This window comes from Myotis daubentonii, chromosome 14 (assembly GCF_963259705.1).
Source record: "Myotis daubentonii chromosome 14, mMyoDau2.1, whole genome shotgun sequence".
NCBI lineage: Eukaryota > Metazoa > Chordata > Mammalia > Chiroptera > Vespertilionidae > Myotis > Myotis daubentonii.
Genome location: NC_081853.1, coordinates 32,674,871 through 32,691,014, shown reverse-complemented (window position 1 = coordinate 32,691,014; position 16,144 = coordinate 32,674,871). Strand labels below are relative to the sequence as shown.

General features: G+C 48.3%; 1 protein-coding gene across 1 annotated transcript in view; it reads right to left on the bottom strand.

The window, feature by feature from the left end:
* SLCO2A1 (solute carrier organic anion transporter family member 2A1) overlaps positions 1-16,144 on the bottom strand; it is a 70,145-nt gene that overhangs the window by 30,728 nt on the left and 23,273 nt on the right. The window contains exons 2-3 of the mRNA XM_059663905.1: positions 7,271-7,408; positions 4,961-5,123 (exon numbers count right to left, since the gene is read on the bottom strand). Coding sequence (XP_059519888.1) covers positions 4,961-5,123; positions 7,271-7,408 — 301 coding nt within the window. The remainder of the gene's footprint in view (positions 1-4,960; positions 5,124-7,270; positions 7,409-16,144) is intronic.

The window sequence follows — 16,144 nt, the reverse complement described above, 5'->3', positions numbered from 1 at the left end:
AGCCATTGTCTGAAGGCAGGCAGACTTCCCCTGGACTGGTCTGAGGGCTCTCACAGGTCACACCTAGTCCTCCCAGCCACTGGTTTCTGAAGACCCTTCCCTGATCTCCTGGGAGAACTGGTCTCCCGTTGGCCTGTTTCCCACTAACCCAAACCTCACCAGCCTCCCAGAAGTGGCCTTAGAGGCTTTGGCTGGGTAGCTCGCCCTTTCTCCAAAGGCGCCAGCAGGACACATTTCTGGACCACACTGACATTTAGAAAATCTAAACATTCATAAATGTCTGCGTGGCCTTTTTAAAATCAGCAATTAGTTGTTAAAGGCCTCCGTGATTCCCACAATGTCCAGCCCCTCTTTAATTATTTTCCCTAAAACACATAGTTACTTTTCATTTCCCGTGGTTGTTTCTGGAGTGCTTTGGCTCTATGGCGAAGAACTCCTCAATCAACAGGTGGTAATAATCTGGGGGTCATTCCTTATGAGCAACAGATTTCGAATACCACACACAACAAGGGCAGGCGGGGAGAAGTCTGCTGAACAGCGGACGTGGGCCAGGCAGGCCCTTTACCTAAGCTTTTTGGTTTGGCTTTTCCCCTCAGAGCACCCTGCAAAGGAAGGGGTTATTGTTCCCATTTTACAATGAGGAAACTGAGCCTCAGGAAGGTGAGGCATTGGCTTGCCAAGGAGACGTGGCAAGGAAATGGTTGAGCTGGGAATTGAATGTGGAAGATCATGCTCTTACCCATCATACCAGGTTAGTTCCACCTGAGGATCTGGAAACAGCAGCCTAATCTTCCATAGAGAGAAATCCCATGGCCTCACCTGTGGAATCCCATAGCCTCATCCATGTCAAGGGATGGACCCTGCTCCAGGCCAGAGCAAAGGGCCTACAGTGAGGACCAGGGAGAAGCTGCCTTTAGATGGCCCCAGGACACCCAGCCAGTCAGCCACGAGCTGTCAGACTCCCTCTCCACAGGAAGCAGGGGGCTTCCTCATTTGTGACCTTAGTTTACCCAGCACGATACACTACCATGACAAGAACTATGACTTAATGGTTGCTGCACATGCCAGCTACCAGGCTAAATCCTGAACATTCACCCTCTCAGTCCTCACAGCCCAGCAAGAGGGGGTTCATCTCATACAGGAAGGAACTGAGACTCAGAGCTGAGAACAAGGTGGCCAAAGGCCACATCACTGGGGAACTTCAATGCCAAGATTCAGACCAGGACCACCTGAATCCAGAAGACAGTTCAGATTCATGACTCCATTCAGGGTGGTGCTTTTAATAAAATGCATTTGTTCCTGATGACCTTGCATAATTGAAAACTCAAGTTCTCAGAGGACTACATTTGAAGTAAGAGTCACATTTCAAGCTTTTCCCCTGAAGTGAACATTTTTGTTTGGACATTTTGGCAAAGCACACACCCATGTTGCTCTGGCACCCAGGGCACAGTCCCAACCATATCCCACAGATGTGGCTCTTGGACCAAAGTGCTCTTCATGCTGCCCCCTGGCACCAGGAAGATGTCTTCAAGGTGGCTCAACCCTGAGCACTTCCAGCTGCTGCTCTGATCCCAAAGTGGCAGGGACTGCTGTGCCCTATTGTTGCAAGTAGGATTTACACAAATAAAATGAACAACAAAAATGCTCATTTTCCTGGCCAGCGATTCCTCCCTGCAGGCCTGAGAGGCAAGCTGTGGCTCCCCTCAAAGTCCCCTTCGGTTTCTCTCTAGTGGAGTTTGGCTCAGTGCACTGAGCTCAAGGCAGGAATGGAGGATCATGGTGGGTTGAACCAAATTGCTAACAAGGAGCAGAATGACTGCTTTCAGAGGCCTGCCCATTTCTAACCACCCTCTGTGGTGGCTGCTCTATGTGAAGCAAATGCCACTGGGATGTAGCTATGGCTGCGGGAAGCCAACTCGCCAGGCTAAGCAGGCCACCATGTGTGGCACCTAGCAGGATGCCCTCCCCTTGGCCTGGCCAAAGTGTCCTCGGTTCCCTTGCTGATTTCATTATCCTAGTCTTCATGCTGATGGAAGCGGCAGGGACCTCAGGTCTGGAAAGACAGTAGCGCAGTGGGCCTGACCACCCTCGCGGATGGCCAGCAATTCCTGATTCTCCTTCAGAGCTGGCCCCGTGCCACCTGTCTAGACCGAGGAGGAGAAAGAGCACAGCAGGACACTAGGGTCAGGTCAGTCTTACTCCTGTGCCTATTTGAAGCAGGACTTAGCCCTTAAATAGTCCAGAAGGATCCACGGCCACAGTGCATTTATGAGAAATGACTAGTTCACAGGTGATTTACAGAGAGGTGGAGAGAAGATTCCCATGACCAGAACCCAGCAGACATTTCATCACTAGACATCCTTGTTCCTACTCCCTCTTTTCCCATTCCAGCCACCTACCTGACCCCAGGTAAGTCACACAACCTATAAAAGAATCCCTTCTGTCATCCTAAGGGCTTCATCTCTTGAGCCTGATCTGTACATATGACTTAAAAAAAAAAAAGTCTGGTACTTACACACATGGGAATCAAGTATCCCCTCAGCACATCCCTAGCTGGCTCCTTTATCCTCAGACATCTTCAACCCCAATACAGTGGACTGAGGAAGAGCATTTATGGACTGGGCCTCTCACTGCTGCTCATCATGAAACCAGTGCCATTTCCCACATCCCTTAAAAGAAGTGCAAATTTATCCCAAGCCAATAAATTATCAGAAAATGAGCTCCAAAGCAGTGATGCTCTTGGAGTGCCAAGTAAACGCACATGCAAAACCATTCTGTATGGCTATTTCCCAACACAGACCACACAAAATTTCTACAGGGGGAAAAAAACCCTCTGCAAATGAACCCAAGGTCAAATATCATAGGATATACAAGAAAATAATCCGCCACAAACAAGAGCAAGCAGACACAAAGCACTGGAGGATTAGCATTCTCAAAACTTAAGCGAAAAGAACAATTGGAAAGACTATAAAATAAATATGTTTAAAATAATTGAGGAGAACAAAGGAAAACTAGAATTCATAAGGAAATATCAAAAAACCATGTAACTAGGACAGATAGATTTGAACTATTATAACTTTTAGAAATGAAAAAATATATAGAGAGCCATTAAAATTTAAAATGTAAAGGATGGCTTAGACATCAGATTAACATAGTTTAGAGAAAGACTAAGTGAAGACATACTTGAGGAAATCACCCGGGATGCAGCACAGATGAACAAAGCACTAGAAACTATGAAAGAGAAGTTAAGAGACATGGAGACCAGAAATAAAAATGTCCAACATTTTAGAAGAAAGAATGGAGAAAATCTGGGTATCAACACTGGGAACATTTTTGGCTGAAAATTTTTGAGAATTAAAGAAAAACCTTAATCTTCAAAAGAAATAGCACATGGAACTTCCAAAGATAAGTGACAATTAACCCATACTTAGACACCTTATGGTGGACATGCAGAACAACAAAGAAGAGAGACAATCATAAACACAAATAGAGAGAAAAAACCCAGAATACCTAAAAAGACTGATGAAGAAGTTCTAATATCAAGAGAAGCCAGAAGACAGAGGCATGGTACAATGTGCTAAGAGGAAATAACTAAATGCAATCCTGTTTGTATCTCAACTATAATTCAAAAGCGAGGGTAAAACTAAGACATTTTCAGACAGAGACTTAGAGAGTTTCTTACTCATGTATCCTGGTTGTGGTGGTTACACAAATCTATAAATGTGTTCAAACTTACAGAAAAAAAGATATATTACAAGAAAATATATATTTTCCACAATTAAAAAATAATATAATATACCCAAACCATTGAATTTTACACTTTAAATGGGTGATCTGAATGGTATGTGAATTATGTCTCAAGGAAGCTGTTAAAAAGAAAAAAAAAAGAGGTATCTGAAGGAAAACTAATAAATCGTAATGGTCAGTATATCTGTCTGTTAAATTATTTACTTTGCTATAGTTTGAAATTTTTATATTAAAAAACACAGTAATTTTTGCCAAAACCGGTTTGGCTCAGTGGATAGAGCGTCGGCCTGCGGACTGAAAGGTCCCAGGTTCAATTCCGGTCAAGGGCATGTACCTGGGTTGTGGGCACATCCCCAGTGGGAGATGTGCAGGAGGCAGCTGATCGATGTTTCTCTCTCATCGATGTTTCTAACTCTCTATCTCTCTCCCTTCCTCTCTGTAAAAAATCAATAAAATATATTTAAAAAAAACACACAATAATTTTTAAAGAATAGGGGAACTCTTACTGGGCACTGCAGTGGTTTTTAACTTCGTGTTTATGAATTACCTAAAATCCTCACTCGTCTCTCCCTGCCACAGGGCCTATCACTAAGAAGCAGAGGCTCCGTGTCACAGAAGGGCCACTTGTCTCAGAATCAGGCGGCCTGAGTCTGTCCCTCCCTGATTGGTGTCCTTGGGGAAGTTACTAGACATCTTTGAGTGCCACGTTTTCATCTTAGACCTCGTCTCTCCTCTTCACAGGTGTCCAGAGGAATCAAATGAGATCATCGTGCAAGTGTATTCTAAACCTGAAGAATGGTGAATGCACCAATGTCAGGCAGTGTTCAATACACAATTAAACATGAAAAAATTCCACAGACCTCATCATGGTCAATGCTCTGACCCTCATCCTGCCAAACCCATCACAGCACCGTTCACCAGTGTCTCTACTTGTGTGCAATGGGTCATTCCTGGCACGAAGCACAGGGAATTACAAAGGAGGCGGGCCATCCACTGCAGGCGCCACCCTCAGCAAGCCAGAGCTGGGACAGCTGCTTCATAGCTCCACATAATTCTGCATGCCCTGGTTTCAGATGGGCTTTGGGGAGAAACAAAACAATAAAATCCAAGGAAGTTTTTGGTGGGAGAGGACGGTGTGGCTCAGTGTGGTATCCACTGTCCCCGCAGCACCGCCGCCAGCTTTGCCTTAGGGCAGCGGTTGGAGGCCACTTACCGATGCTGGCCACGGTGTACTGGTAGGGCTCTGAGAGGAAGTGTGGGAGGGTGAGGATGAAGGCACCCGAAGCTAGGAGGAGACCCCCAATGCCAATCAGCCGTGGTCGGTGCACCCGGCTGCCAAAGTAGCTGACGAAGATGATGAGGATGGCGTTGCTGATCTGTGGAGAGAGCAGAGGGACCGGGTGAGACCAGAGACTCCGTCCTCACCCTCCCACAGTGGAGACCTGACTGTGCCTTTTCCAGGAAAAGCAGAGAGGGAGGAGGCTGCCCAGTGGTAGCTGGGGCCCAGGCAGAGTCCCAGGGTCAGCCTTGCCCAGAGAGCTTCACAGTGGGACAAGCGCACACGTTTCAGCTTTCCCCTGTTGTCAGAAATTCTTCCCAGCCTCAGCCTTCAAGACTAAACCAAGGGAAGTCTCTAGAAACAATGAAAAGCTCGTGGCCTTAATTTCAACCATCTTAGGACCAAGCCCTTTGGGGCAAAAGCCAAGGGTGCCTCCCATTCTGGGTGATTCCTGGAAACAGCACGTGTTCCCTCATTAAACTCCCCGAGGACTTGGGCTTGGTAGTCAGAAGAGCCACCAAGTAACATGCACTATCTCGTTTCATCATGCAACAACTTTCATTTCACAGACAGAATTGGGGCTCGGAATATTAAGTCACTTGTCCAGGTCCATGAGGTTAGGAAGTGGCTTGAACAGATACTAAGTCTTAACTAAATTAGTCCTACTGCCTCTTGGAGGAGGGGGTTTCTGTCCCAGCACTCTGCTCCTCACCTGCCCCTGGCCCTCCCGAAGTCTGCCTCCACTTCTATCAATGGGGGACAAGGTCTAAGGCAGCCTTACATCCCTACCAGTTGAGCGCACCAGTAACTCCATGTTCCTGGTGCTCACTGGAAGGTGTGCTCTCTGAGCTCCACCCAGAGCCAGGGAAGGGAACCGAAGGCCCCAGCTTGGGGATAAGGGTCATAAATGGTCAAAGGGGTGCTGGCAGATCTTAAGACTACAACTACGTCCAAGGACATCACCCTCTGGCCCAGAACTTATGTTCGCCTGGACTCGAGGAGCCCTGAATGTCAGCACCCATTGCCCCTGCCCTGTCCACACCACAGTCTCCTTGTGGCTCGAAAAGCAGGTGCCTTGTCTTAGGACATAGGCCCAGAGACTTGGTACCTGGCTCTTGCCAAGATCACCAGTGACCTTCTCATTGCCAAATTCACTGTCAGTTCTCAGCTCTCTTCTTCCTTGATCTCTCAGCACCATTTGATTCTTTCTTCCTGCAACACTTCTTTCCCTGGGTTTCCATGGCACCAACTCCTCCTACTCTCCTTCCCCTGGCTGCTCCTTCTCAATCTCCTTGGCTGGTTCCTCTTCGCTTCCCCAAACTCTCAACTCTCAGAGCTCAGTCCCTGTACCGCTACTCTGGTCTTAGTGAGCTCATCCGGAACAGGGGGCCTCATGGAAAGAGAAGAGAGGGCTGGGCCAGGGAATCCCATCTCCTCACCTGGAGCCACCAACGTTGCTGCCATGATGGAAGGGCTCTGCTGCCTCCCATGCCTCTTTCTCACTGACTTCCAGTGGCTCCTTGTTGACCCTCCCACCCCTGACCTCTTGGCCCTCTGACCTCCCACCCTTGACCTCTCAGCCCCCCCATCTTCTCAAACTTTGGTGTGTAGTCACTGAGGGACTGTGTGAAAGCCACATTGCTGGGAGGTCGTAGAGATCTGACTTTTCTGGGGGGTAAAAGCTCTGGCTTCTGTGATGCTCATAATACTGGAGCCGCTGGGCTTGGGATTGCTCCCCACCTGCATGCATGGGACTCACCTCCTCCTCGACTGGGGATGGGCAGAGGTCACATAAACTCGTGGGTGGTCAGGGAATTCAATTAGAGGCTCAGAATTTTGAGCCAACAGCCCTGCACACCTGGGGCAAGCTGCTGCATTTGCTGAGCCCCAGTGCCCTCATCTGTCAGGTGGGAGGAGCAAGCAGAGCACCCGCTCACAGGGCTGCTGTGAGGAGGCCCCAGGTCAGGGATCCCAGAACAGTGGGCCTCATGGAAAGAGAAGAGCGAAGCTGAGCCTGGGCACCCCATCTCCTTACCTGGAGCCACTGAGGCTCTGAGCTCAGTGCCTGGTGCCAGGTAGCCCTGGAATTGGTAGCTGCTTCCACCATGCCCATTGCACCTGGCTGTCTCCTTTCCCTAGGTGTCTACCCCAGCTCCCCAGGAACTGTTCTTCCTGGACCCCCCTCCCAGGCCTCCAGATCAGGGTGCACAAGTGGGGTCGGATGGACCAGAACCTGCTGCTTACCTCATTCAAGCTGGAAATGAGACCCGAGGAAGAACTGGAGAGGCCAAAGCGCTTCTCGATGGTGGTGAGGCTGCTCTTGAAGTAGGCGCTGTACAGGAGCTGGGAGAGCTGCAGGAGGCCATGGCAGAGCACGAACACCTGGGGAGATACCGTGTGACGCATGAGGTCCCTGGACAGTGAGCCCTGGCTGCCCACCTGGGCCTCCCGTTCTGTTTCTGCTCTGTTTTCTCACCAATTACTTAGAAACACTGATTTGATCAGGCAGTCCTGAGGGTGAAATGCCATCATCGTCATATCAGGTTTCTCCTGGGGCTCAGTGCGCTCTCAGCCATGCATTCCCAGCATCCCTGCTGTTCTTATCACTGCTGCCATAAACGGCCTGTAAACTAGGGGTGGAGAAGCACCTCTGGGAAAGGCCTGACTAAGCCACATCGCTTGATGTGTTTTCCGATGGCATCTCAGTGCCCTGTGGGCTGCTGCTCTCCTTCCTCCTGTCCTGCGAGGGTTGAAGTCATTCTCCAGCCAAGTCAGGTCACTCCCAGGGCCCTGACACACCCCAGGCTGGTGTTCCACTCTTCTTGACCTGTCCTCCCTTCCCCAGACTCCAGCAATACCTGTGCACAGGCCCACCTCCAATACCCCCATGACTCACCAGGATAGGTGCACAGACCACCTGGTTTTAATGAATGTCCCAAGCTTGTTATCGCCTCTATCAGGACTATCTGTGATTGTGCTGGCTGTTTCCCTGGATGGGTGATAAGGCCTTGTCTCTGCATTCCATCCTGCCCATATACCCTGTCATATGGGTGTGAGTAAATGTGAATTCTGTGATTAATGGGGACAGATGCACAGCGGGGAGGGTGGCATCTGGAATCAGCTCCAGGCTGGGCCCCGGGCCCTCCTGGGTTCTCGGCTGTTGGGCGGGGCCCCAGCAGGTTCGGAAGCAGGAATCATACATCCCCGAGCCCCCTGGAAGGTGCCCCTTCTGGGGACTGCACTGCTCTTCCAGGGAAGGGTGGGGTGCGGTACGTTTCATAGTCTGCCAACGTTCCTCTCTTAATTGAGCGCCTGGCGTCTCAGGAGAACACAGGGGCTCCACCTTCATTTCTGTTTCCTTGCAAAGCTAATCCTGCCCCCTCTGCAGGGGCCCTGCTCCAGGCTGTGGGATCAGAGCTGACATTTCCTCTCCTACCTGCCAGGGCAGAGCCTTTGCGAGGACAGCCTGGGGCTCCCGGACAGTGAGGGGGAGTGACGGGGTTTGTCCAGGTCACTGTTTTCCGTGGACACAGGCCATCTGAGCATGCTCAAGCCCCAAGTCCCTGGTCCATGCCAAATCCAGGGAAGCGGCAACTGGATCTTGGATGCCTTGCCAATCCTCTTCTTCTGACCATCCCCTAAAGACTAATGCCCCCCCCCCCCAAATTCCATCTGTTGGATGTGTTCATGTGGACACTCTCAGACCCGTTAGACCAGCGGTTTTCAACCTGTGGGTCGCGACCCCTTTGGGGGGGGGGCGAATGACCCTTTCACAGGGGTCACCTAAGACCATCGGAAAACACATATATAATTACATGTTGTTTTTGTGATTAATCACTACGCTTTAATTATGTTCAATTTGTAACAAAATTGGGGGTCACCACAACATGAGGAACTGTATTTAAAGGTCACTGCATTAGGAAGGTTGAGAACCACTGCCTTAGACTAATCACTTCCCAAATAGGGCTCACCGTCCTTCCCCACAAATCTCTCCCGTTTCCCTTCATTCTCCATTACTGCCATTCAGTTCCCTAAGCCAGAAACCTGGAATCCTCCTAGATGCCCCATTCCTTATCCCTTGGCATTTGGTGCCTCTGCTAAGTCCTGTGATGTCTTCTTGGTGTCTCTCAAGCTTGACCTGCCCTTCGTCTCCTTGTTATGCCTTGCCTCACACCCTCCCCTCTCTCCCTGGTTTACTGCAGCAACCTCTCACAGGTCTCTGTCTGCCCACCAAACCTTCCACCCTCCCACCCCACTCCAGAAAGAGTTGACTCAAATACAAACGTGAGCAGGTGAGACCCAAATTAACACCTTTCACTGGCTCCCCACTTCCTACAAGATAAAAACGAATGTCCTTGGCTTGGTATCCAAGACGTGACACGTCCCAGACCTCGACCGACTCTGGCTTCATACTCTGTTGTGGCTGATTGTATTTGACAAAGATGGCCACGCCAACCTCCTGTCCCACATACACCTCTTACAACGTGACAATGACATTCCTTCATCAAAAGATGGAGCCTCTGTTCCCTTCCCTTCAATATGGTCGGTCTTAGCTGCTTGCTTCTTATGAAGAAAAGAAAGCAAAAGTGGTGCTGTGCAGCCCCGAGGCTAAGTCCTGAATGTCAACAGAAAATCTACCCGGCTCTTTCTCTTTCGGGACCCTTAGAACACAGACATCACATTATGAGAGCCCAGGCTTCCTACACATGAAAAGGCCACAGTTGGTGTCCCAGGTGACAACTCCAGCTAGTTTCAGCCTGCAGCCAGCATCATGTAACCAAGCGAGCCTTTGGAGGATTCCAGCCCATCTTTGATGTCAAGAGGAACAGACTGAGCTATCCCCACCGAGTCTTAGAGGGCAGATTGAGTAAGCAAACTAAATGCTGTCATCGTTTTAAGCACTCAGTTTGGGGTCACTTTGTTACACAGCACTAGGTAGCTGCAACACCTGCTGCCACACACCTTGCCCTTCAAACTTCTTCAAGGTCATACTATTCAAGTTCCCCACAGCACACATTCATTGTCTGTGTATTTGCTCACAATCTGTGCAGAATCAACTTTCCCTTATTTGTCTGGATAATTCTTCCTCACCCTTCAGGGATCCCTTGCCAGCCTGGGGCTAAGTTATGTGTCTAGTTCAAGATTGCTTCTAAAAATCCCAGCAGCCTGCTGCTGACTCCTGCACAAAGGCATCTTGACGGCTTGGCGCATGGCTGACATTAGGGACAGCATTCAGCAGAGGAGTGAGGGCCTAGGGGAGACACTGAGGGTTGGATCGAAGGCCAGCACAGTGGGGAATAGGGGCGGCCCATCAGGGCTCTTGCAGAGGCTGAGTTGACAAGGCTGTCCATGATTCGAGGTGGAAGAAAAGGGGCAGCATTTTAGCCTGAGGGTCTGGAAGGGGGCAACACCATGTGTGGAGACGGGGGCCCCAGGAAGAGGAGTATCCATGGATAGGGAGACAGTCAGTTCAGTTTCAGAACACCTGAATTTCTGAGCATAAAGCTCAAAAAGACCTGTTTCCTTCTAACCAAATTAGCAATTAATTAGCAGGAGTGACTAATCCCTACCAAATTCCCCAGGCGTCTCATGAGAGGAAGGTAAGGACAGCAGAAGAAAATAATCTGTCTCAGATCTTTTCCTGAAAGACATGCCGTTGCTTTTTCCAGTAAATACAGAAATTCCCCATTTTCTCCCTCCAAATACGAGGTGGAAGACTCCGCCTCCATCAGCTGGCACCGTTCCACGCCCCACACCCCTTCACCTCTCTGCCAGCTTTTGGCCACTGCAGCCTGTCAGGGCTGGTGCCCTATGGGTGCCCTGGCAGAAGTGCTGGCACGTATCGGGGCCCTCAGGTTCTAATGCATTCAGCAGATGGAGGAGAATGAGATATGTGACTACAAAGAAGGGGAGAGCAAGGAGAAAATGCCAGGAAAAGAGAAAGTGAATGGATAGTTCCCACAGAGCTTTCTGACCCTGAGCCAGTCAGGATCACCACAGACACCTGGTCCCTCCGTCTGCCTCCTGAGCACAGGTGGACCAGGCCCTGGGACCACGACCCAGGCTGCTCGAACTTACCGAGGACCTGACCCATGGCCAGCATGAGATGGAGCGACAAACCCCCGATACAATGCAGAACCAGAAACCACCCCTGAAGAGCATGGGGTTTAAGAGTCTATGTAGATGGACTGGTGGGAGAAGGGGAAGGTTGGCTGGCTTGGTTGCATCCCACCCTCCACCATCATTTAGACCAGTGGTTCTCAACCTTCCTAATGCCGCGACCCTTTAATACAGTTCCTCATGTTGTGGTGACCCCCAACCATCAAATTATTTTTGTTGCTACTTCACAACTGTAATTTTGCTACTGTTATGAATCGTAATGTAAATATCTGATATGCAGGATGTATTTTCATTGTTATAAGTTGAACATAATTAAAGCATAGTGATTAAACACAAAAACAATATGTAATTATATATGTGTTTTCCGATGGTCTTAGGCGACCCCTGTGAAAGGGTCGTTCGACCCTTTGGTTGAGAACCGCTGATTTAGACCATCTAGTCTTACAGGTTTGGATGGTTTGAGTTTGGGAGTCAAACAAACCTCGGTTCATGTGCTGACTTCGGGCTACATATTTGTCCTCTCTGACTGGTTTCCCTCTCACAAAGGGGAGCTATAATCACACCTGTTCACATTGCTGTTGGAAGGCTTGTATGAGAAAGGGTCTCTAAAGCACCTGGCACCCTGGCCAGCCCACACACTGAGGGGATATGTATTAAGTTGCGACTTCTTCCACTGGCTCCTCTGGCCCAAGTAAGGGAACCTCTCTGATGCTTTCAAGTTTCCTGCGGCGTGAGAACCTGAGGACAGAAGTTCCCAGAGTGTGCATTCAGAGTGTCACTGGCTTGAGATGCTCCAAGTTCAAAGGATTCCCGGGAGAAAAATGTTTGAAAACTTTGCATATTATAATCTTCCCTCATGAATATTTGTAGTTCACATTAGCATTTTAAAGGTTCTGAGAAAACCTTCCGTAAAGACCTGATTAACTTTTGTTTTACCCAAATTTCTCCATACTTTAACCATGGAGCCCCCTCAACACGTACACATTTTTAAATTATATATAACAGATACTAGTATTTTGCAAAATATACTTTAGGGCAGCAGTTCTCAACCTGTGGGTCGCGACCCCTTTGGCGGTTGAACGACCCTTTCACAGGGGTCGCCTAAGACCATCCTGCATATCAGATATTTACATTATGATTCATAACAGTAGCAACATTATAGTTATGAAGTAGCAACGAAAATAATTTTATGGTTGGGTCACAACATGAGGAACTGTATTTAAAGGGCCAGAAGGTTGAGAACCACTGCTTTAGGGAAAGATATGTCCCTTTCAGAAAGCAGCTTATGGTAGAATCTGAGTCTTGTGATTTCTTCACAAAAGGAAAATAAAATAAAGGTATATTACATGGGCTGTATTATCTTCTTTAAAATAATATGCCATAGTTTTCTATCTCCTCAGTCTACTTTTTTTTAAGCACTATTGCTTACTAATATGTTTGTTTATATCATACATTTGATTTCTCACTATTTGACATCTCCCTTCACCAGGATGTAGACTTCATGGAGGAAAGATAATAAGATTTTTTAGGGTGCCATATTCCCATTGCTTGGTCCATTGCTATTGGCCGATCCATCCTTGTTGCTTGACACAGTTGCTGTAGGGAAGAAACATCTGCACAGCATATGTTTCAAGGTACCTGGCGTATACGGCATACTGTACTTAATATGTTTGCTCCCCCTAGTTTTAGTGCTATGTTTTAGTGCTATGTGTTATAACCAGAACCACCTCCTTGAGAAAGGTTGTTTCCCCAGGTGGGGATTTTCCCCTGGAGTTAGGGATTAACAGGACTAAGGAAGAGAATAAATCAGTAAAACCCCCGAGTGTTACAGAAATACCATGTACTACTTATGAAGAACTTGGACTAAGACTGTTGGCAATAAATTTGGGACTTGTTGGGCCCACATCCCCAGGGGTCTGCCCACCAGGGAAAGCACCAAGGCCAATACCCCTGGAGACCCACCAACACAGGGCAGTCCCAGGGAAGGCAAGCAGCGGGGCTGGGAGGACATAACCTTTACTGGGGAAGATAATCTCCTTCAGTCACTTCCTTGTAGCTTATCAGTACAGCAGTAGAATAGTGACCTTGGAATAGCCCTTATAACGGAACACAGAGATTAACCTAGACAAGATTAAAATCAACAGAACTAGATAGAGACAGGATTTTTGGCAAAGGTCAGATAAGAAACTATGGAAATGAAACAATGAACTGTAGAAGGTTACCCAAAACATACCATGATTATAGAGGCATGCTTATAGGATCAAATGGTATAAATACAGATGTAACAGGACAATAAAAGGAGAACCTGGCTATGCTGATCAACTGAACGCTCCCTCCATGTCATTCCTTCTTCGCCAACTCCGTCCACACCTTTGGGAACCCCTGAACCTGCTGGGGCTGGACCCCCAACAGTCCATAATTGGGGCTGAACCCTTGCTCCAGAATATTCAACCAGCAGAGAAGCTGTCTGCTCCAATGATCTGTCCTCACTCATTTATGAATTCCCCCGTCAGCATTGCCTCCCATCAGCCTACATGCCACAAAACTTACAAAGCACAAAACGGCCTGTGCTAGCTTGGCTGCCCCACTTATTTACTTGGATCAACTCTAACTTACTTTTGGATATTTCTAAACCCAAACTAAAAAGTTAAAAATTTGTATTTATGTACGAAGGGACTATCTGGGGTGGTAGAAATAGTTTATATTTTGATCATGGTGGTATTTACACAGGTGAACACATTTGTCAAAGCTTCTCAATCATTTAAAATCTGTGCACTTGATTATATGTAAACTATATCTCAATAAAGTCGACCTAAGAAAAAATTAATTTTAAAAAGATTTGCAACTGTGAAAGTATTCAAAATAATGTTCTTAGGCTTAGAGGGAATTCCACAGATTTAACAAAAAAATATCATGAGCATTGCAATGTCATTGGAATAAATTTGTTTATTCAAAGAGCCCTCCTTCTCTCTCCCCTCCCCAGCAATGCAAGGAGAGTTTATTCAAAATTTCAATTTGTTTCTTGAAAGGGTCAATACCCATGTAAATATCTACGTTTGTGTGTGTGTTAACGTAAACATCTATGTGTTAAAATTATAGGTCTTTAGGCCCATGTTGCAGAAGGGATCTCGAAGAGAAAGCTAAAGCTGGGGGAAGAGCATTCTTGCATGGCATGGTGGGCGGGCAGCTCTAAGACCTCAAATGCTCGGGCTCACAGCTCCCCTCTTTCTCCAGTCCTAGGGAGCATGAAGAGGAAGTTGGAGAGGAAGGAAGCAGGGAAATCAGAGTGGTTGTAAAGATTCTTCCTCTAATTTAGAGGAATCTTTTTTCCGCCTGTGCCAAAGAGCTAAGAAAGGCTGAAAAGATATTGAGATGCCAAGTGAAGGCTCAGCGTGCGACCCCAAGCCCCTGCCAAGCTTCAGAGACCTAAGTATTATCCCAAAGGGGAAACCATAAGGACCAGGAGGGAAACCCTCGCAGCGCAGGAGGAACGAGAAGGGTCAACGTGCAGCCTAGACCCGGTTTCCTTTGCTCACACATTCAGGAGCCTCTTTTCCAAACTAAACATTGGAGCTATGACCTGAGGCATCTAATTATGGCTCTAGGACACGCGGCTCCCAGAAGTTCTGAAATGTGATCCCCGTGGGGTATACCTGTTTAACCACTGGTTCAGCGGTCAACCAACTCTGATTTTGTCCACATGCAACACTCTAGAACATTCTGATGCCTTATGCCCCCTAGAATGTGGAGAGAAAACCACTCATAAGCAGGAGATGGGGCTGGACTGTGACACAGGCTGTGACCTCTTAGTTGGAAACAACTGCTTCTATCCGTAAGTGACGTCTGCCAGCAATCGAAATGAAACTACTCTTCAGAAAGAAGGAAGGAAGAGCCCAGCCAGCATGGCTCAGGGGTTGAGCATTGACCTATGAACCAGGATTCCGGTTAGGGCATATGCCCGGGTTGCTGGCTTGGTCCCCAGTCGGGGGCATGTAGGAGGCAGCCAATCAATGATTATCTCTCATCATGAATGTTTCTATCTCTCCCTCTCCCTTCCTCCCTGAAATCAATAAAAATATCTTTTTTTAAAAAGGGAGGAAGAGAGGTAGGAAGGAAAGGAGGGAGAAAGAGGGCGGGGGGGGGGGGAGGAAAGAAAAGGAAAGAGAGCGGGAGAGAGAAGAAAGAGAAAAAAGGAGCACAAGGCAACCTCCTTGTGTCCCGCCCCCCCCCCCCCCCCCCGCTTCCCCGCCCCCAAGCCAGCAATGCAAGGAGAGTTCAGCGTGTAGTGTGTGCCAAGGGCCACCGATGTTGTCTGAGGGAGGGAGGAGTCTCGGAGGTGCCTCTCGCTTGAGTTTCTCCACCTCGGAGTCAAAATCCGGCCCCAGAGTCCGTTCTGCTCCTTCTCTCCCTAGGCTGGGGCTGACTGTACCCCAGACCGGCAGGAACGTCTCCAAGGCTCGCATATCTCCTGGGAAACCCCAGAACAGCATAGCCACGCTGACAACTCAATTAGAGCAACGCTTGGCATTCAGAAGGCCCTTTTCCCAGTCAGCCCCGGTATGATCATAAATCCATTTACATTTCTTCGCACTGCTTCATTCTTTCCCCTGACAGTATATTATACGCACATGCGTGAAAAACCAAGTAACATGCAAGGGGTTCGAATGATGAGACTCAGCCCTATGCTCAGCTCAGGCCAACCAACCGGACTGCAGTTCAGGGACCACCACCTCTGGTTTGAGTTTTCCTGTGGATTACACGCACACATCTCAAAACAATATGCTTGTTCTGCAATTTCTTGATTCATCTGTTTAGATGGAAACCATAATAGAAGAGGATTTAGGTCACTTGTTCTTGCACCTCCCACCCCTCTCCCTCCTCCTCCTAACTTTTAATGGTTCTATCAGTATTTGCATCATGATTGGGTCACTCACTTGGCGAGTGAACACAAGCTGGGAGCCGGGAGGAGCGGGGCTTCCCTCCTGTGCACACCCCCTC